Source organism: Cynoglossus semilaevis, chromosome 5 (assembly GCF_000523025.1).
Source record: "Cynoglossus semilaevis isolate Cse_v1.0 chromosome 5, Cse_v1.0, whole genome shotgun sequence".
Classification (NCBI taxonomy): Eukaryota; Metazoa; Chordata; class Actinopteri; order Pleuronectiformes; family Cynoglossidae; genus Cynoglossus; species Cynoglossus semilaevis.
In genome coordinates, this window is record NC_024311.1 from 8,236,369 (window position 1) to 8,259,151 (window position 22,783).

The 22,783-nt window shown below is 43.0% G+C and overlaps 1 protein-coding gene across 1 annotated transcript in view; it reads left to right on the forward strand.

The window, feature by feature from the left end:
- Positions 1-22,717, forward strand: part of adamts17 (ADAM metallopeptidase with thrombospondin type 1 motif, 17) — a 42,138-nt gene extending 19,421 nt beyond the window's left edge. Inside the window, exons 8-22 of the mRNA XM_025055863.1 lie at positions 4,492-4,597; positions 5,906-6,046; positions 6,225-6,440; positions 7,506-7,656; positions 8,488-8,555; positions 9,143-9,312; positions 9,455-9,582; positions 12,113-12,233; positions 17,105-17,185; positions 19,432-19,589; positions 20,946-21,105; positions 21,745-21,880; positions 22,194-22,398; positions 22,550-22,562; positions 22,647-22,717. Coding sequence (XP_024911631.1) covers positions 4,492-4,597; positions 5,906-6,046; positions 6,225-6,440; positions 7,506-7,656; positions 8,488-8,555; positions 9,143-9,312; positions 9,455-9,582; positions 12,113-12,233; positions 17,105-17,185; positions 19,432-19,589; positions 20,946-21,105; positions 21,745-21,880; positions 22,194-22,398; positions 22,550-22,562; positions 22,647-22,717 — 1,925 coding nt within the window. The remainder of the gene's footprint in view (positions 1-4,491; positions 4,598-5,905; positions 6,047-6,224; positions 6,441-7,505; positions 7,657-8,487; positions 8,556-9,142; positions 9,313-9,454; positions 9,583-12,112; positions 12,234-17,104; positions 17,186-19,431; positions 19,590-20,945; positions 21,106-21,744; positions 21,881-22,193; positions 22,399-22,549; positions 22,563-22,646) is intronic.
- The last annotated feature ends 66 nt before the right edge of the window (positions 22,718-22,783 follow it).

Here is a 22,783-nt window from a genome sequence, read left to right on the forward strand (position 1 = left end):
CCGCCTGCTAATCTCCCTGCACAATGAGAACACTCCTGCTCTTTGTGCTGCAGGCCCTAAGTGTGTGACCCACTTTGAGCCTGACTATAATCACAGTTCTCATTAAAGGTCCTGCTTCAATAGCCCTACCACCCACGTTCACCTCCACTCCCTGCTCCTTCACTCCAGGCAGTCTCAGGCTACGAGTCAGAGGACGCCTGGAAACACACAAACGTGGCCTTGAGACAGAACCGGAGAAGATTCCAAGAAACCACAATTGTTGATCTGTTCTAAATGAAAAATAAAAAGCTCCTCCACTAAGCACACAGAGATTGGGTTGAGTGAGCGTTTTAAACATACCCTCTCTGGGGTCGTTGCTTCCTCACTATATAATAAAAACTGACATGATTTATACAAAAAAAATAGTTCGTTACTGGATTTCATCCACACGTTGTTAAAATAATTTCTTTCGTAATCGCGGCCTTTGGCAGATGTTGCTGACTGTGTGTGTGGCTGGGTTTGGGTTTGAACCCATAATGTTTATTATCTTAATTAATTTGCTGGTTTAGATCAATATATTATTACTAATTTGGTAATAATTGGTCGCTGGCCACGGTCTACGTATCATCCCTGCTCAGAAATGGCAGGATTTGAATTCAGCTGTTTTGGAACGCACTTGTTCAGTTGACAGGTCCAACATCCCACCATGTGGCTGTTTTTACTGCACAGTGACACAGAGGCCCTTATCGTGTTTGGCGCCCTCTTCAGTTACAACCAAGACTGCCCTCAAATGGGACTTGAAGTCTTCTAGCACTGACAGGAGCTAGCTGAGGACCCAGGGCTTTTGCGTTCAGCAAACGTCAGGTGCAGAGGGCGCTCTTTTTAGTCGTACATGTCACACTGTCGATGACAGACACGCAGCGACCCGGTCGATGATGATTGAACCTGCTGATGACGACATGTTATTGCTGAGAGACTAAAATCAAACACAGGTCCACGGAGTTTCACCACTAGGGGCAGAGCAGAAGAACCAGGTCCAGGCAAGTTAATGGGATTCTATCGTGTTTATTAATTTATGCAGACGACTTTAATCGCACGTCAGCGTGACTCGTCGTCGTGACTCGTCGTCGTGACTCGTCAGCTAATCAGAGCGTTTGGTGCGGGCCTCACCAGGGACAGGGAAATACAGAAAGGCATCGCACACAGAACTCCTGTGACATCATGCAGTTATTTTGTAATCAGTCAAATCAGCTGCAGCTCCAGTGGTTAAAGGTTTCCAAGACCGGTTCTCATGTGATTACTCCTCTCTCCTCTTAATCTTCAATACGTGAAATGGAATATTCTTCTTGATTGGGAACTGGAATAATGTCAGTGTCAAGTGAGGAGATGATGACGGTGATGATGACGATGACTACGACGGTGATGATGATGAAATAAGTTGGTGAATTTTTTTTTAGTGTGTAATGAAAAAAAGAAGACTCTCCTTTCACATTGTAGCTAAGAAGCTGATACACAGTTTACATGAGACACAAAGATGAACTTTATTCTCATCTACCAACCACTATGCCGGTCTACAGTAACCCTGCACCGTGAATCTTATTTTCATTGTCGTCGTGATGTGAACGTGCGTGACAAACACATCGCAAAAGCTGGTCTGAAATACAATCAATCAATCAATCAAACAATCTTATTTTCATTGTCGTCGTGATGTGAATGTGCGCGATAAACACATCACAAAAGCTGGTCTGAAATACAATCAGTTTCACTCACTTGTCAGGCCTTCACATCCCGCAAGCTGACATTCGGCCAATCAGATGCAGTCCTTGACTCAAAGACTATGCATGCATACAGTTTAGCCAATCAGATGACGGCCATTTAACCAATCAGGTGACGGCCAGACCCGCTACTTTCTTGTAGACAGAGGAGTAAAGAAGTGGAGGCCGGAGAGGAAACTCTTGTAGCAAAAAGAAGTAGCATCTCTGCAGTTTGGCGACACTTTGGATTGAAGCGAGGAGACATTTCACAGACTGAGGTTCTTGAAGTCGTATCGTCATCGCAATATCGAATTAGTGTCATGGCACCTCGCGCATTTTGTTCGTATCGTGCAGGCCCAGTCTGGTTGGTCGAAGGTTTCTTGACGTCACTGACACAGACTGACACAGACTGACACAGACTGACACAGACTGTCTGATGGAAGACTCGTTGACAAAGACTTGACTCTGATCTGAGCTCTGATCTCTTTGTTGGTGAACGTCTGGAACCTTCACCTCACACAGCCTGGGTCAGGGGTAACGCCTGCCTGGGACTGGGCTAATATTTGGAGTTGTAGCCTATTTCCTGTGTTTGCTTAACTGGAGCAGGGTGTAACTGAGAGTTTTGGTGGGCGCTGGGATGTTGATGTTTAAACAATGTCCAGATGGTTGAAGAGTCCTTGTTGATGGAGGAACTGTCGACTGCAGGGGGAGCTGTTTAATTAACACAGTCATATATATCTGGGATGTTAATGTATAAAACACATCAGCGAAATGGAGCAACACCTGGGCTGACCAAAACAGGGAACACCACCAGTGGTGGCGTGGTGGTTAAGGAGGCGGACTTGGGTCTGGAAGGTTTCAGGTTTGAGTCCACCAGCTGCCAAGTCACCACTGAGGTGCTCTGAACATGGTACCATCTCCACATACTGCTCCCCGGCCAGCTTAAGCTGGTGATGGGTAAGTTAATGCAGAGGTCAAACACAAACCATGATTTAAACACAATAACCTGCCCCCTGCTGACTGTGGTGATGTGTAAAATGCAGAGGTCAAACCATGATTTAAACACAACACAATAATAAAAAAATTGTATCTCAACGAAAAATCCGACTGAGTAAAAAGACCCGGAATAAATTATTATTTTCTGTAAACCTCACACCTGCTGAGTTCCTCTGACACCAGAGAAGACTTAACTCTGACTTAACTCTGACTTAACCCTAACTTAACTCTGACTTAATTCTGACTTAACCCTGACTTAACTCTTACCAAGCGAGGCATCATTTCGATACAGTGTTGGATAAGATGAAGCAGCAAACAAAATATGAAGATATCACAAACCTTAGCAGATGTTCTGTACATTTTTTTTTCCTTTTTGCAGCTGAGCCAGAACCTGTTTTTTATATTTTCCTGCTGGCAGACCTGAGCAGTAGAACGGACATCACCGTCAGCACTGACAGAACACCGTGCTTCATATCAATCTTGGAGTTTAAACGTCCGCTCTCTCTAATGGGCCGACATAACTTTGAACGCCTCCAGCTGTTCTGTGTTCCTTCAGAACGTCTCTGTCTTATCACACGGACAGTAATCCTCAAAACCTCATTTACTTTATGGGTCGGTGAAGTAATGCGTGTGCTTGCCATGTGGCCTGAAAAAGTCCAAACTTGAACGGCACCGTCCCTCCCTGGAGTTCTACTTTTCTTTATCTTGTTTTTTTTTTTCTCTGTTTCTCTTTAAAATCTCATCTTGGTCAAATTGTTACATTATCATCAGTGATTTAATTTATGTCCAGCTGCAGTGAAATGACTTACTGTGGCCCAGTTCACGTGGAGGACCACAAGCCAAGTGTCCAGGGAGTGAGTGTGTGATTGCACACACACACACACACACACACACACACACACACACAGACACACACAGACATAACTTTCCCTTCAGAGAAATTCTGGATTAAAGTCTCGTCAATAACGGTTTTTAATCCTGTTTTACGAGTAGACTGTTGTTCTCCTACAACCAGGGTTCTCCCCAAAACCACCATTTAACCAGACTTTATGACACTGGCGTACCGTGTGTTCCTCTCCTAGGCCTTCATCCATATCCTAATAACTTCATAATGTCAATAAAAAACATCAGTCTTGTGCAGAAATGTAGTATGACGACTCATGATCACAGCTAACTCATGGAGCCACAATAACAGCATAACTAACGCAAGAAGCAAGAAAAACATCAACGATAACTAGGGATGTCCAATGTTAACTTCTTGCCGATATTGACGTTTACCCCTACGAGCAATTCCAGCAAATTTCGCGAAACCAAGGCATTGTGCTGTTGGCTTTTCACTGTCAGAAGAAAAAACAATTCTGAAAAACCATTCTTATAATGATATCACCGTGTCTGGGATTATTTATAAGATTTGAATTAATGGTTGACGTACAGAAAGTATTTCACTCAGGGGATTTACAGAGTCCTGAAAAAGAAGGGTTCATTGTGTCAACACTGTTCAGAAGTACAAGCAGATCCTTCATCAGTGCAGTACCAGCGGTGAAGCTTCTGATTGGACCCAAGTGTCAAGTGAAATACTTCAAAGAATAACAAGGGGGTCGTAAACAGTGCCGTCCACCTCACAGAGCCCCGATGTTTGATTTACATCAAGAACCAGTTTGAACCGGCTCACGTCCACAGAAGATTTGTGGAACAACCTTCACTATTTTCTTCTGGTTCTTCAAAAACTGGAAGAGAAAACGGTGATGTTCCTGTGTTGCAGGTATTGCATATCTGGGTGGTGTGTGCAGTCCCAAGAGGAAGTGTGTGTTGGCGGAAGACAATGGACTCAACCTGGCCTTCACCATTGCTCATGAGCTGGGTCACAAGTAAGTTCTATGGAACAGTTTTACAGCTGCTATTTGACATAAAAATTAAAGGAGAACGTTGTGTCAGATTCAACAGGTTCACCATCGAAACCATCATTTCTTTAGGTCCGAGTTCTTCTGCCTTAAAGAACTCTGGGAACTCTGTGTTTGTTTAGTGTTTTCGGACAAAGAAGCTGAACAGAATGTTGTTTTAGGTTTGAAAGTTTCTCTGCAACAATAATAAGAGCCGCGTGTTTACATTCTACTGTAATTTGAACACTTGTGAAGTTTTCTCGGCCTTCGGTCCACAAACACTTTCCCTCAGAACTGTTTGTTCTGACAACAAACAGTGATTCTCCGAGGGTCTCCAAACCAACACGAACCTGCTTTCTTCTCTGGGGTGAAGGAGACTTTCCTTGTCTCTGTGGAACGATTACAGGAGGAGGTCAAAGGTCAAACGATTTGTCAGTGGACAACATTGTTCTATCATTACATTCACACAGGATGGAACTTTTTTTTTGTTATCAAGGAGTTTAAGATTCTGAACTCCACCGGGGGCAGATCCTGACGGGGCAGGTCCTGACGGGGCAGGTCCTGTTGGGGCAGATCCTGTTGGGGCAGATCCTGTTGGGGCAGATCCTGACGGGGCAGTGAAATCAAACACAGCTGTGAGGAGAACGGCCTCAGAGCTGTTGTCCCACCTTCAGATTGATCAAATAGATTTTGTGGTTGGATGATGGAGGAGGTACATTATCTGTTAGCCTTTGTAGAGGTGAGACAGATCCTCCTGCTCTACCCCCCCCCCCCCAACCCTCAGGATCGACTCAGACACCAAGTCTTTTTCAGTCTCATTCTTCTCTGTGTTTGATTGTTTATCAGATCAGTTTTGATCTTGTGTCACGACGGTCGATTCTTTCTCAACGGAAAGGTCACTGTGGCTGGAGCAGGGTTTCTACAGACTAATGAACGAGGTGGTAGTGGGCCGCAGCTGTTTAGAATCCAGTCGTTGTTGTCATTTACTTTCTTCGATTAAAGATCATCCGGCAATATTTCAAAATAATTCTTCTTCCAGACTCAACCAGGACAAAGTTGAAGATATGTTTTAGTCGGAATGACTGATTTATTTTACTCAGCTTCCCCTTGAAGGATCACTGTTCCATTCAGCTTTTTCTAGATCTGTGGTCGGATTCTGCTGGAGTTGACGCGTACGTGTTGCCTTATGTTAGAAGATTGCTGCGACCAAAGAGATGGAGAGACGCCACCGGTCCATGGAGACAGCTGTGGATAAAATTCTCTTAACATTGTGTCTTTGCGTCCCCGTCTCCTCAGCATGGGAATGAGCCACGACGACGACCACGCCTCCTGCAAAGGACACTCACATATTATGTCTGGTGAGTGGGTGAAAGGCAGAAACCCCAGTGACCTGTCCTGGTCCTCCTGCAGTCGAGATGATCTGGAGAACTTCCTCAGGTAAAACGCAGCTCCACCTCCAGCTTTGTGGCTCTTTTTTTTTAGTTTTCTTATTCATCACCGCCTGGTACAAACATGACGCCCTTTGTCCAACCATCAGTGGCTGACATCAGTGTTACACCGTCAACAGCAGAGTTTCTGTTCTGCTCTCACTGTGTCTGTCTGTCTCTCCCGACAGAACCACCCTTAAACCTGAACCCTTCTTAAATGTATCATCCTCTAAAAACCTGAATTATCAACTAAATGTAATGCCTGAACTGACAGTTGGTAAGAATGAGTATAAACAGTTTGTGTTCGTACTTGACCTGACGACCTGCCCAGAACTTATCCTCCTCTCACTCATGTCAGCTCCTGTCAGCTCCAGCTCCCCCTGGGACCTCTCACTGCATAAGCGGTATAAATACATAATGGCTGGATTCTGATAATGCTTTGCATATATTATCTTGGATTCGTGCAATTTTACGCAATTATACTGTGAAGTTTCCCTGGTGGAAAACAACAAAACTCTGAACGCTGAATTGATCCTGGAAGTCGATCGTCTCCACATCAGACTCCAGCTCCTGAGTAACATCTGGCCACTGGCCATTCCACTGAAAAATTCAGAGTGAAAAAAAAAGCTGAGAGTCTGCCAGTCAGACATGGGTGGGGCCTCGAGAGCTCAGAGCCCTACAAACATTTGAGGAACATTACGAGGGCTTGTTTCCAGGCCCGGTTCTGAGTGAATATGAAATCAGGATTTATGTTCGGTGCTCGTCACATCGACCATCCTGCCCTCGACACTTTCACTAATGGACTGACGGATTGATCTCCGCTCAGATGTTTTCTTTGTTCATTTAATAATTCATTTGTGAGCAAACAGCAGTGGCATCCAGTTAGAGAGGCGGTTTATTAGCGCTGATCCCATGGCACATTAAACAAGCGGCTGACAGTGATTTATCTGTCTTGGCCAAATGATCTGTAACCACTGATACCAAAACCACATCCAGAAATTGGAAACATATTTTCTCTCGGAGCAGAGTCATTATGAAGCTCACACTTCATCTAACAACATGATTGACCCGCTTCGCCCAGCTGGTGTTAAACTCATTAAAGTGAGAGTGAGAAAAAAGGCTTAATGTGCAAACGCTTCCATTCTCGAGTGAGGCCGCACAAAAAAAAAAAAAAAAAAAACAGTCGTCGCTTTAAACGTTTCTTTTTACATGTGTGACTACTGTGACGATGGAGTTACTAGAGATTCTATTGGTCGAACATTTGGGGAGAAATACTACACTGGTCACTGCATACCGCTGCTCACAGAACGCTGACGGTAGAAAATAGTCCATCCTAGAGTGAGTTGAAAAATTCTACGATGTTCAAATGTTTACATAAAACATGCTGACTCAGACTCCAGCCTCTGCTAGAACACAGCACCGTATTGCAGTATTGATTTGCAGTATTCTCAATGTTTTTCCTTGTACAGGTCCAAAGGCAGCTCCTGTCTGCTCCACACCGACCCCAGGAGTCGATACCAGGTCCGACTGCCTCCCAAACTGCCAGGCATGCACTACAGTGTGGACGAACAGTGTCAGATCCTGTTTGGAACTAATGCCACGTTCTGCAGTGACATGGAGGTACAGAGTACTGCAGTACTAAAGGACATGTTTTTTCCACCAGCATTTGAACACCGCACAAGTATTGTCAATATATGTCAATATGTATTTATACAATTTATAAAAGTAATTACAATATAAATGTCTTAGATTTCTGAAAAAAAAGTTATTCATATAAATCTCCTGAAGTGAAGTCTACAGCATCCTAAAACTGCAGTACTTAGTGAGTGTTAAGTACTAATGTGTCTTCAGTATTTTCATCGTATAAAGAATTGTTTTTGAAGCGTTTAGTCCGATTCTCCTGCGTGACACAAACTTCCCAGAGAGAGCAGAAGCCCAGAAACTTCTCTGTTCTTGTGGGAAATAAAATACAGTTTCCAGACTGAACGAGGTTCTTTAGGTGCAAGGAGCAGCAGCAGCCAACATCCACAAGCAGCATTCTTAAGATATCACGAACCTTAGCAGACGTAGGTTTTATTAAGTGAGAAATTTTTGGGTTATTTCCTGGCTGGAATCAGTCCGGTTTCCACGGATGTGAGCTCAAACTATGTGTAGGAGCCACATAAAAAAGACCAACTTTTATGGGAGTTCAACACATGCGAACATATGTTTCAAAATGGCGGTTAATCAACAAGTTGAAAGGAGACAGACAGAAGATTTTCATTTTGATCAAAAACCAACATAAACACAGAAAACAAGGAAATAAAACCGCAGGACGATGAGGATGACATCATGTTTATGCTAGTGTTTATGCGAGCTACACATTGTCTCTCCCATGTGTCTGTGTATTGTTTGTGTGTGGGTGGTTGGTCTGTTAGCATTTGATGTGTGCTGGTCTGTGGTGTTTGGTAGAGGGTGATGCCTCCTGTAAGACCAAACTGGATCCTCCTCTGGATGGAACAGAATGTGGAGCGGACAAGGTAGGACTCGAGGGCACGAGTACTTGATACTTGACTATCATAATCTATCATGTTAATCACAGTCCATCGTGATTATTGTGATTATAGTGATCACATAATTGATCACGATTAATCATTAATTGTTGTGATCATAATTGATTGTGATTAATCATGATTAATCGATGAATGAAATATTCAATGTCCAACATTTTATTCTTCTGTAGTAGTCCTCCAAGAGACAGGTGTGTCAGTAGGAGAGACTTAAGGTTTGTACAGAGTGTTAATGTATTTTGTGTGTGTGTGTGTGTGTGTGTGTGTCAGTGGTGCAGAGCAGGTGAATGTGTCAGTAAGACTCCCATCCCGCAGCACGTGGACGGAGACTGGAGTCCATGGAGCCAGTGGAGCATGTGCAGCAGAACCTGTGGAACTGGAGTCCAGTTCAGACAGAGGAAATGTGACAATCCACCGTATGTCAACGCTCCGTCCGTCCAACTGTCCGTCCAACTGTCCGTCCAACTGTCCGTCCAACTGTCTGTCAGTTGTTATTTTCACCTCAGTATTGCTCAACATTTGTCTGTGTGTGTTGGTCTGTGTGTACATGTCCATAGGCCTGGTCCGGGAGGACGACACTGTCAAAAGACCAGTGTGGAACACAAAGCCTGTGAGGGTCCTCCTTGTCCCAAAGGGTCTCCCAGCTTCAGGGACCTACAGTGTCTGTCCTACGACCGAAACGCCAACAAGAAGAAGGGAAACCTCCTGACTGCTGTTATTAACGATGGTGAGACACACACACACACACACACACACACACACACACACACACACACTGTAGCACAGATGAAAGTCAGGAGTGGCAGAGGAGCACATGAAGGTGGTGCAGTACATGTGTGATAACAGAGTCTGTCTTTGTGTTTGAACAGACAAGCCGTGTGCCCTGTTCTGCACCCCGGTGGGCAGAGATGTCCCCGCCCTGATGGCTGAGAGGGTAGTGGACGGGACCCCGTGTGGACCGTACGAAGCTGACCTGTGCGTTAATGGGAGATGTCAGGTAAGGGTTTAAGGTTGCCTGTTTTTTAACCATGTGTGCAGAAGCCCCCAAAATAAATTAGTTAAGTAAGAATGAATGCTGCCATCTAGTGACAGGAGGATTGATTATCGTTCATTTGTTATTTGTTGATTATCGTTCATTTGTTATTTGTTGATTATCGTTCATTTGTTATTTATTGATTATCGTTCATTTGTTATTTGTTGATTATCGTTCATTTGTTATTTATTGATTATCGTTCATTTGTTATTTATTGATTATCGTTCATTTGTTATTTATTGATTATCGTTCATTTGTTATTTATTGATTATCGTTCATTTGTTATTTGTTGATTATCGTTCATTTGTTATTTGTTGATTATCGTTCATTTGTTATTTGTTGATTATCGTTCATTTGTTACAGCTATGGGAGGAGGACGATTATTATTGGATGTCCCTAGTTTTTACCATATACTCTGGTTTTTAACTCTTCTTTTTCTACAGTATTTAATATTTTCTACAGATACTGGAGTCTTAAGACTTGAGTTGGCTTTAAGTATATGAAATGATTTTTGTCCAATTCCAGTCCATGTTTTTTTCGCCCTCCGTCTTTATCATCGCCTGTTCCGATGAGTAGTGTTGGGGATATAACCAGTCTGAAGCTGCAACTCCAGGCTCTGTTTTGTCATCGTGTCTCTGATCTGTTGGCATGGAGGACGCTCATGTCGGCTGCTGTGATGTGGGGTCTCCGTCTGTATCTGGTTTGTTTGTAAATAAACAGTTTTAATATGTTTTTTCTTAAAAAGCTCGATGCAAATGAGGACAACGGCAGTAAAAGAGGTCATTGGTTTTAGTGCTGTTATAAAGTGAGGTCATGGACAGACTCCGCTGTAACATGCGTGCGTTAATCACGACCTGCTGGTATGAGTAACGGAATGATTATTGATAGGAATGAGATTAGTCATGAAATAAACAGACCAATAAACACACTTCCCACAGCACAGCTGTGAAGATGTGGCTGCAGGGGCTCTGTCCTGAACCTATCCACCTCTCCTCATGGGGGCACCGCTGGGGTCTGTTTGGATCTTTCGAAGGACTGATGTCAGTGTTTTGTGTTCAATGGCAAATATTGAGTGCTGGTACATTTGGGAGGAATTTCCCCAACCTCCAGGCCAAACCAGGGGAAGAGAGGGAGAGAGGGAACCAGCGAGAGGCTGGCCCAGGAAGGCAAATATGGATGTAATTATAGTGACGCACATGTGCTCAGAAAGTACGACTCTCGTTTCAACTATGACTTGTGTATGTGCCGTATCCCTCAAACACTGTACAATTAAAAAAAAAACTCCTTAAGAGCTAAAATATAAGGTCTGTCAAACTATTTTTCAAATTGAATTATTCACAGAGTAACTGTAGCGTAATCACGATTAATAAATTGCCATCGTTTATAGTTGATGGCGATTAATCAACATTTCATAAGGCAACAAATATCAGCAGCTAGAGGTCAGTGTTTCTCACCTGTTTTTACTTGTCACTAATCCAAGTGATGGAATTATTAATCTGGAAAAATGTCCACATGGCGACACAGTGGATTAGTGGTTAGTGCTGATGCCTTACAGCAGTGTTAAAAAAAAACAAACACCCCAAATGATCTATTAGGGCTGTCAAACGAGATACTTTTGTGTATTTAATCACATAGTTGCTGTTGAATAATAACAATTAATCGTGATTCATTCAGATAAAGCACCATTTTCTAACCTTATACTTTTACCCTGTTTGACCCTGTACATTGGTAGATTCTCGACAATATTGACAATGACAATAATGTCTGTAAAGGTTAGTTTTTCATTTCATCGATCAGTGGAGACGAGTTTTTTTTCCTCTCTTAGCTTTCTAGCGTTTCCACTCCCCGGCAGCAGAGAGAAATCCTCATCTGTGCTTATCGCCACTGCTCTCTGGATATCATCCAGTCACACACCAGACCAGGGGAGGGGAGGGGGTGTAATAATATATCCATATGATCCTGTGATGGCTCCAGTGTGAAAAGTCCACTGGTCCAAAGCACAAAAGAAAGCCAGTCGTCCCAGGTCGGTCTGTACAGACTGTCTATCAGCCATGCCCCTGCCCCTGCCTTTGGAAACCACTAATATCCTCATGAAGGGAGGAAGTGAAATGATGCAGAGTGTGAGCTGCAGACAAAGAGGAGGCACGTAGTCAGGTCACCGAGGGCGCAGGTTTTTCCAAGGCTGGCTTGGAAAAACTCTGGTAAAAACACTTCTTTGGGCCCCCCCCGGGGGGCGGGGAGCCAGTCTTTGGGAAACAGTGGTCTACAGCAGGGGTCACCAACCTTTTTTCAAAAAGACCCTGTTTTTGACTAGTTATTTTTAGAACATACCTTGCGGGCACCTTAGGTAGACCATGGGGGGGGGGGCTACCAGGTGGCACAAGATGGGGGGGCATAAAGTAAATGAACTGTTTCTCGTCCTATGAGGTGATGTGGGGGAGGGGTGTCATTCCACCTTCCATTTCACTCTTCTTTCTGTTTTTGTTACGGTCAGAAAATTGGCTGTGACGGCGTCATCGGCTCTTCGGCTAAAGAGGATCGCTGCGGAATCTGCAACGGAGACGGCCGCTCCTGTAAGATCGTGAGGGGAGACTTCAACCACACCAAAGGAATGGGTGAGTGTGCGTCTGCTTCCACTTGATCCTCAGCTGCTCTGATCCGGTCGTGCTTCTCATGTCATTTTCCACTCGGAGACGAGACACTGCTCTACACTGCCACCTGTCTGTCCACTCAGGATTGCCCTCCAGTTGGTTCTTAAAGAGCAGAGTCTGTTTCAGTTACAGTGATGAACTGCATGTTCGTCGATGTGAAACACGAACCGCTCCGGGAACTTATCGACGCTAACGTGATAAGAGCTGCAGTCAAAAAGTTCTAAGACATCAATTGATCAAAACCTGTCGCAAACTTTAATATTTTTAAACACGTTTTCCACCAGTTCGGTTGAAAATGTGGTGTTTGCTCTGATTTTAAAGACTTTCAGGGATTGAAATCTGACCTTTTCTGAAATGAAGACATCTGTCTAAGAACTTCATGACTTTCCCTCGTACTTATTCCTTTGTTGTTCCTTTTTGAGGAAGAGTGGAAAAACCACACACTGCACTGGTTTCATGTTGAAATGTGTTAGAGACAGAAACTGTCAACATGTCAATTGTTAAAGTATTTTAGTTTAAACAAAAACACTTTTCGTTGTCGTTAGGGTTTTTTTTAGAACAGAAGCTCTTGTTAATGTTTAAAAAAAATGTTTGCACCAAAAGCAATGGTGTTCAAATTCTGTTTTTATTCTACAGTCGACAAATGACTTTTATCTGTTTCATTTACAACACATTAGATTACAAGCAAATGTTTTTGTTTTTTTAAAGTGATTCCCCCACTTACCACTAGATGGAGCTCAAGGTGGTAAGTGAGGTATGTAAACCTCAGTGGTACACACACCATAGTTTGAGAACTACACTATTGTCCTGTCGTGTCTATGTCCAGGACAGTGTGTGAGAGTGTGTTTTGTGTAGCTATACTTGTGGGGACCTTGTTTGGTAAATATTACCTTTGCTTTAGGGACGCGTGGTCTCATGGGGACATTTTGCAGGTCCCCACTGACTGAGGGTCTATTTTGAGGTTTTGAGATTTAGTTTGGAGTTAGGATTAAAATAAATTAGAGTTTAGACAAATTCAGATTAAAAATTGTCCTCCAATTTAACCACGCGTCACATCCTGAAATGAATTCATATATGGTTTGTAATGACCAGCCTATGAAATGAAAGCTCAGGGTGAGATGTCAGGAACATTCTATATATGTATGTCTACCTGCTTAGTGTGCACACACGCACAAAAACTGTGTGAGTATGTGTGTGAATGTGTGTGTGAGAGAAACAGAGAGAGAGAGAGAGAGTGAGCATGACATGTGACGTCTGACCTCCCCTCAACATGCTTGTTTTGTCCTCCAGTTATTCCTTTGTTGTTCCTTTTTGAGGAAGAGTGGAAAAACCACACACTGCACTGGTTTCATGTTGAAATGTGTTAGAGACAGAAACTGTCAACATGTCAATTGTTAAAGTATTTTAGTTTAAACAAAAACACTTTTCGTTGTCGTTAGGGTTTTTTTTAGAACAGAAGCTCTTGTTAATGTTTAAAAAAAATGTTTACACCAAAAGCAATGGTGTTCAAATTCTGTTTTTATTCTACAGTCGACAAATGACTTTTATCTGTTTCATTTACAACACATTAGATTACAAGCAAATGTTTTTGTTTTTTTAAAGTGATTCCCCCACTTACCACTAGATGGAGCTCAAGGTGGTAAGTGAGGTATGTAAACCTCAGTGGTACACACACCATAGTTTGAGAACTACACTACTGTCCTGTCGTGTCTATGTCCAGGACAGTGTGTGAGAGTGTGTTTTGTGTAGCTATACTTGTGGGGACCTTGTTTGGTAAATATTACCTTTGCTTTAGGGACGCATGGTCTCATGGGGACATTTTGCAGGTCCCCACTGACTGAGGGTCTATTTTGAGGTTAGAGATTTAGTTTGGAGTTAGGATTAAAATAAATTAGAGTTTAGACAAATTCAGATTAAAAATTGTCCTCCAATTTAACCACGCATCACATCCTGAAATGAATTCATATATGGTTTGTAGTGAAAAACACAGGACCAGCCTATGAAATGAAAGCTCAGAGTGAGATGTCAGGAACATTCTATGTATGTATGTCTACCTGCTTAGTGTGCACACACGCACAAAAACTGTGTGAGTATGTGTGTGAATGTGTGTGTGAGAGAAACAGAGAGAGAGAGAGAGAGTGAGCATGACATGTGACGTCTGACCTCCCCTCAACATGCTTGTTTTGTCCTCCAGTCACCACTAGGCAGTGTAAGAGGGTATCTACCTGTGTGATGGCTAAACCCAGAACTGTGCCCAAGTGTTTCTCATGTAAGATGCATGCACTGTGTGTGTTTGTGTGTGTGTGCCTTTTCTACGCTGTCGGGAGTGTTGCTGTAGGTAGACCAGAAGAAGCAGCGTGCCGTGGGCTCCCCTGGAAGGTGTAGTCTGAATCCCAGCTCCTGCTTAAAGTTACATAAGCAGCTGTTTGACCCCGTTACCCAATAACCCAGCCTTGAGGAATGCCTCGGACGCATTCTTTTCATCCAAGCTGTTTCCTTCTGCCGGCTGGTCCAGCCAAGTGGTGGAGCAGTGGTGGAGCGAGAGGAAACGGTTGTCTGCAGTTACAGCCTCACTTCACACTCAATAGACAGAGCCCACATCTGGTTACACTCACGGCCCAGCAGTCTGACACACACTGCACTTTTAACATTTGCTCCTTAAAGCAACACAATGAAAAACGACTCCTGCGCTCCACCTGCAGGTGTCTGCGGTCATTTCAGATCGTCTCCTCAAACACCGTCTGGTGGTAATGTCATTTAATGAATGGATTTTGCAGGTGAAGAGACTGAATGGACTTCTGGCCCACATGGGCTGAATCACGTATGAAATGTTCCCTTGGTTTCTTCATCACCCGGGCAGCGTGCACAACTTCTAGATGGGTGTAGGCTTTTACTGCATCACTTCTCTTTGCGGTCGTTTCGTTTTACAGTTCTTTAAAGTATTCGTAGAGAACCTGAAGCTCTTTCCCAACAACTGTTAACATTTTCCAGTCATCCTGGTCTGTATCGGCCGAGTTTATCAATGACTTCAGGAGTTTTAGATGGGATTTTAAACCCAGTCCCAATGAAGATTTTACTGGTGGGGCGGACACCCCCCTATCCCACCCCGAACAGGATACCCTTCCTCTGCTGAATAGGTTCAACAGCCTGGCTGCACCGCCTGCTGTTTTCAACCTGGATGTAACATTAATATAAGAATATTAAACACAATTAAATACTTACATAATGTCATAGATTCAAAAGAAATCTAGTCAAAAAAGTCTGTGAACAGGGGGCGCTGTTGTCAAAATCCTATGATGTACAGTATACTGTAAATTAATTTTCAAGTCATAATATTCAAGGAGGAGTTCATTGTGTTGCTTTAAAACCTCAAATGTCCCACTTTAAACCCCAGGCGAGCCCACGGCAATCTGTCTTAAATCCACGGTGTACAGGGAGGGTGGAGGTGGGAGGAGGTGAGAGGAAGGGGTACAGGGGGGGGGGTTTGCTTTTGGAAACATGTGGTGTTTGTTTTTGTTGTGTATTCATCGTGTCACTGTGTATACGAGCTGTCCAGATATATGGGTCAAAGTGAACGTGTTCTGGACTCAGAATGTTGTGTCATTACAGCAAACTCTTAAAATGCAAATGCCTCTAGGAAACAGTGGGGGACTCCCAACCAAACGTAGCCAGTGTTCCGATGTAGAACAGTGGGATAATCTGAATTTTATTTGAAATATTGCGTATATATATGAAAATGTCAAACGATGCATTTTAAACTTTGTGTTAATGACACAAACTCTGTCCTGCTGTTGGTGTGTCTGTGTTTATTGTCACCCATTCGTGGCTGTCAGTCACCGTGAGAAACCAACGTGTCTGGCGTTGTAACGTAAATGTGTCACTGTGTGTTGTCGGTGAGTATCACAGTCATAACCTGCTGTCTTCAACACTGGTCTGTCAGTAATGCTGTGTATTTTCTAACAGAACAAAGCAGCTCAATCAGCAGCTCTGATTTTAAAAAAAAAGATTGATTTGACCTTGACCTTTATTAAAAAATGTTCTGTTTTCACTTCGCCAAATTATTCTATCACTTCTGTGAAGGTCATTTTGACCGACCCTGTGTATAAACTATCACTTCTGTGAAGGTCATTTTGACTGACCCTGTCTTTTTCCAGGCAATACCAAAGCCACCTAATTAAAAGAGTAAACTTTTCTGACTAAGTGGAGTTTGTCACATTGAGCTGCTCTGTGTACAAAGAATGTCCTGATGGGTTTTGACGTGAAGAGCTGGGGCTGGTTGTGTGACAGAGATGATGTTCTGTAGATCCTGGATGGAAACCTTGGTCTTCAGGTCTTCAGCTCTTTAGGTCTTTTGTTGGTTCTTAGCATAGCGGTTAGCACGCCTGCCTCGAAAGCAGAGTTACTTGGGTTCAATTCCTAAAGGAACCACATGCTTGACGCCTGTCAGTGGGCGGTCTGTTACAGCAGGTCTGATCTGATCAAATATGGGATCAATAAAGTTCAAATTATTAGTAATTGATTGATATTCAGGACTTCAGGTCTTTAGCAAGAGTCTAGTTCTGACACCAACCCTTAAGATACCGGCGTTGCACATGTTGTACTTTGTGTGACATCTTAGGGTTTAACCACCATCCGTGTGATTGTTCGAGTTTAAAGATCATCACTGGATCATGTCCCATCATATCTAAACTTCAAATTTCAAATCCTGACTCTATAACCGTCCCGACTGTAAGGGATTGTTGGCATCTCTGTCACAGAACCCAGACATCAGCAGCTCGTCCCGCTCCTGTTCTTCCTGAAGATGTTTTCACTCCCTGTCTTTGTCTCCCCGTCAGGCTACATTGAGGCTGTAGTTATTCCTGCAGGAGCCAGAAGAATCAAAGTTGTGGAGGACAAACCCTCACACAGCTTCCTGGGTAACGACGTTTACATGTGTTGTAGAGACTGTAGCTGCAGACGTGCACAAAACTCAAACCACAGGTTTTTGTCTGAAGTTTCTTTTATTTCAAAAAGCCACTATAAAAATCATATACAGAAGAACTTTGGGACAAGATTTTAGATGTCAGAAGGTTGGGAGCACAGGAAGCCACTCCAGTCACATCAGCCTTAACATGACAATCAGTGATCTTGATATGCTGATTTTGTCAAAACACTTGCTAATGCTAATATCGGACGATAATATCGGTTGGATAACATTATCAGACATCCCTAATTTTTAGTAAAGTGTTTATCGGACGATAATATCGGTTGGATAACGTTATCAGACATCCCTAATTTTTAATTTTAAAAAGTGTTAGAGTAGAACAACACAGGATATACATGTAAATACACTTGTAAATACTATGTTTATATCTGTGGTTAACGATTGGAGGTTTATTCTATATTTACCAATAGCATCTGCTGTGATGACTTCACAAAGTAACAGTGGGTCTCTCCTTTGAACAGTGACACCGTGTGGTGCACATTCAGTTTTTTTTTATTTTTGAAGAAAGGCAGGATGTAGATCAATAAATTTGACAGATTCCTCCAGACAGAGAAACCCAAGCCCATCAGAGAGCCTTCATGTCCGTCCGACTGTGAGCTTTATTTACCAGCCCTGTCTTCTGTTCCCTGTGTTTGCAGTGATAGAAAAAGCAGACAAATATTTCCATGTGTTTTAGTGCGTTCTTATTGACCTGGACTTCACTAGAATGTTTGTCCGCAGATGCTATTTCCAACTTCCTCCTGCCCCCACTGGAGCCTTTCGGATGCTCATCTGAAACTCAAGGCTGATACCGAACATAATTCTGGTTTATCGCTATCTTGCCCTTGTTTGGGACGTTGCGTCCATCATGTCTTGGACCTCACGAAACATACTTTTTTGATTGGGTCGGCCAACAAATACACTTAAGGCTTGGACTGAACTCAGAGTTCTCCGTGAGAGAACTTAATGGAAAGTACAGCTCCAGGCACTTTAACAGCAGCAAGTGTGTTTCTCTGGACATGTGGTTAGGTAGTCAGTTGGCTGGGGTTCATAAAACCTCCGATTCCACTTCAAAGGCTTCATTCTGCCAGAACTGTCCTTTTAGTGGTTGTGGGAGTAGCTGAAGACGCAGACTTTTCTGTCCATTCCAGAGAGAATGTGTTGCTTTGACTGAACCCACAGAGAGTGGCTGTAGTGATGATTTAATACGCCAAACCAGACAGTGTAGATTCTTTAAAACCCTCGAAAAGAATTATGTTCCCCGAATTGGGATGTTTTGTGAAAATTGAATCTTACTAAAAAAAATCTTTCACAATGACCGTAGTAATGTAAAGCAGACTACACAAAGAACAGAAAAAAAACAAACTTTGAGCAAAGTTTTTCTTCTGACCCAAATTGACTGTCACTAAAAGTTGATAGGAGTTGATGTCCAGCCAGGATGTGAGCTGGACGTGGCATGTGCCGTGCAGTTTTCCAAAACTCACTCTATTATTGACAATTATGCTTTAGATAGACATTGTGAAGCTGCAGCACCTCTGATATAACCATCCAGATCATATGACCAGTGATCCATTTCCACAACAGAGTGTTGGAATTATTGTCAGAATGTCGACTTTCATTTCAGAGTTTGATGGTTATAGTTGTGAGGATTCCATTTCCCTTCTGGCCCAGAGCCCTTTTTCATCCTAGTGTTTACAGCCGCTTTGGATAAATGATCTGGTGGAGCAACAGTAAACCAATGTCTACTGCTTTTGTTGCAAAGAAAAAAGAAAGGTTTACAGACAGACTTTGATAAAGACTGTCAAACAGAGGAATAATCTAGGAAAGAAGTGTGGAACGGACAGGAATGTTGTAGACTTCTTGTGTTTTGTATTTGGAATTTGGAACAAACCGCTGATCTGAGTGAAACTTACGTACGGCTGTGTGGCTGCGGCCCCAGTGTTGAATAGAATTAGACTAGAACTCCTGGTTCCAGGTTCAAACCCTTTTTTTCCCCCAGCGGTCGTCAATAGTTTGGTGCTAATTTCAACCCTCTTTGGGATCTCTGGAACGACACCAACTGCTCCAGGAGTACTAGATTTCTACCAGTACATGAACTTCGTATATTGGTGTCTGGAAGGAGCAGGGATGATTTGACTGTGTCTGTTAGAAGTGGATCCAGGGTAAGAACCTGTCTCTCCTGACGTCCCTCTCTCACAGCTCTCAAAGACTCCAGTAAGAGATCCATCAACAGTGACTGGAAAATTGAGCTTCCAGGAGAGTTCGAGCTGGCGGGAACCACAGTGCGCTACGTAAGAAGGGGGCTGTGGGAGAAGATGTCTGCCAAGGGACCAACTAAGACCCCTCTACACCTCATGGTAAACACAGCGCCCCCTCTGTTATTTTCATTGAAAGGACACATTTCAGCTGGTGTTGGTGATTGGACTGTTTGTTTTTGGGGATGAGGACTAAGATTAGGCAAGTCACCACGTTAAGATCGAGTACGGTTTGAGATCAGCCACTAAACTCTAGACAAACTAGTGTCAAACTCATCAGGTTCAGGACCCACATACAGCCTGACTAGGTGTCAAGTGGGCCGGACCAGGACAATCATATCATCAAAATATTCATATTTATGGGGCCGGACCAGGACAATCATATCATCAGGTATATTAGAAAATATTCATACTTATGGAAATATAATGTCAAAACATCGTAAACATGAAGTGCATTTTTTCACTTTTCGGAAATATAATTTGTCAAAACATCGTAAACATAAAGTGCATTTTTTCACTTTTAAAATTCGTCAAGCGAGCCAGATTGAACCCCCTAGTGGACCAGTTTTGGCCCGCGCCCTATATGTTCAACACCCCTGCTCTAGATCCTAATGCGTATATTAACTAATGCAGATAAAAATAAAGAGAAACTGAATAATGACAGTCAAATATTTTACCTCTAGATCCTAATGCGTATATTAACTAATGCAGATAAAAATAAAGAGAAACTGAATAATGACAGTCAAATATTTTACATGTTAGCTGTGGAGGTATCAACCCTGGTAATCCTGATCTGATAATCCTGATCTGATAATCCTGATCTGATAATCCCACACACCCAGCCTGTGGCGACAGGCCTCACAGCTGATTTGGGCAGAGCTGTGAGCCCAGGTCTGGAGTGTAATGGCTCGTCAGAAGTTTCCATTTTAACTGGTGATCTGGAGCCCATGTCTGGGGCAAGTGCATTTATGAAGTGTCCTTTTGCTTACGTGGATCTTTGAAGGGAACGTTTATTACTTTATAAAGTTCTACTATCAACATTTTTTTTTTTACCCACATGGGTGGAATTGTGAAAACGCTTTGTTGGACATTTTTAATCACAACTAACTGAGCCAGTGTGAAACCTGGGCCTGTTTAGTTGAACACAAGACTGATATACTAACAGGAATTGAGGTAAGACAAACACCAAGACCTGCCTCACTTATTTGTAATTTTAGCCATCTGCTGCCATCTAGTAGAAGAGAATGGAATTGTTCTGCCTGGTACTGTCACATAGATGAACAAAGACAAAATATTTGCTGTAATTATTCATCAGTTTTTACAATATTCAAAGTAGATTTGATCATTTTTCCACCTGATGACCTTGTATGGAACACTGGTTGGGAATATTCAAATGATTTTTCAAACTAGAGAATCTTCTACTGAACCAGGAGGGTAACGCCTGTTCCTTGTCCTCAGGTTTTGCTCTTCCATGACCAAAGCTATGGATTCCACTATGAATACACCGTGTTACTGAACACATCTCAGGACAGGAGTAATGAGGAGCACAGGGAACAGGAGTATCTGTATATATGGACACACAGCCGCTGGCAGGACTGCACAGTCCAGTGTGGAGGAGGTAGCACACACACTGACACACATCCTATAAATATGTACGACATCACATGGTGTCGTTAGAAATAGTATTTTCCTCGCTCATTCTTTCATTAAATGTCGTGTTCGTCTGGACTTTGTCAGGCCACAGAAATCAAACATGTTTTTAAATGTCATCTGCTTTTATTTTTTCAACAGACGGCTTTCACAAATATTCAAACCACATGTGTTTACTTTTCTGTGACATTTAGCCTAATTTTTTTTCAGTACTCTTTTCCTTAGGGGTATTACTCTTTGCAGTTGACACCCCCCTGAAAACTCCAATGATTAACACCGGACACACAGGAGGAGGGGCTGTAGTTTTTAGTGCTCCTGGGGAACAGGAGAGTTTTTACTTCTTGCTGAACAGACAGACCAGGATAAATGATAACATTAATATTGATGTATGGGATGAAAAAATATTTGTTTTAGTAGCAGCTCTTTTTAAAGATTACAAACTGAAAACTTTGCTTGTAATTAATCGCAATTAATCATTATTCGCGTTCATATTAATCACTCGACCGTCCATCACAGACTATTTGGCCAGCGTTTGATCCAGTGTTTAAAATGAGTTGGACTTAAATCAGTTCTCAGTATTTGTCATCGTAGCATCGTTGTTTTTCAGGCGAGCGTAGGACGCTGGTTTCCTGTATGAAGATTGTGAATAAAACTATGGAGATGGTGAACGACAGCTACTGTCAACGTGAGAACCGACCCCAGCCTCAAGTACGACCCTGCAACATTCACCCCTGCCAGTACCGGTAAGTACCACCCTACAGTACACGTCTGGAGTGCATCCCCCCCCCCCTCCACTAAGACTAGTTTTGACTTTATCCAGTTCACAGTTCATTTCAGTTGATTCTTTTTTTTGGTTTCTCCTCCGAAGGGTGCAGCGCCCCCAGGTGAAATCTTGTTTTCATTAGCACATGTTCAGATGGTTATACTTTCTGTCTGAAAATGAAGTCTGTAGGGAGGCCTTTGTTACTTCAAACATGCATTACTTCAGCGATACTCGATGACTCATCACCCATGTGACTACAGAGAAACAAGAATCACCGGCTGTGTTTTTCATAGGTGGGTGACGGGAGAGTGGGGACCTTGTTCTGTTACATGTGGTAAAGGTCTCCAGCAGAGGGTGGTGGTCTGTGTTTACCACCTACAGAATGGCTCCGTCATCAACACCAGAGACCTGTACTGCCAGGGGGGGAAACCTCCGGTCCTGCAGGGCTGCGAGGGACGGCTCTGCCTGACGGTGTGGGAGGCTTCAGAGTGGTCCAAGGTACGGTGACATCAGTCTGGGTTGACGTCATGAGAAAACCATTAGTGTCTCTGATCTCACAAAGGTTTCCGAAGGGCATTAGTACCGATCCTGACAACTCCTAAACCAACTGTTCGTCATGGTTTACCCACTAACACCCTTGTCCACTTAGACCCTGTACAAAAGTATTTGCCTTGAAAAAAACATAAAGTTACTTTTAGATTTTTTTCAGAAACCGTAATCATTTTAATAATGTTTTTTTTTTTCAGTGTTCGTCAGAATGTGGTCAAGGTGTTCGCCAGAGGACCGTCGTTTGTACGAACCCTCAGGGACGGTGTGATCCGATGTCTCAGCCGGCGACGACGGAGCCCTGTGAAGACCACTCCAAGTGTTACGAATGGAAGAC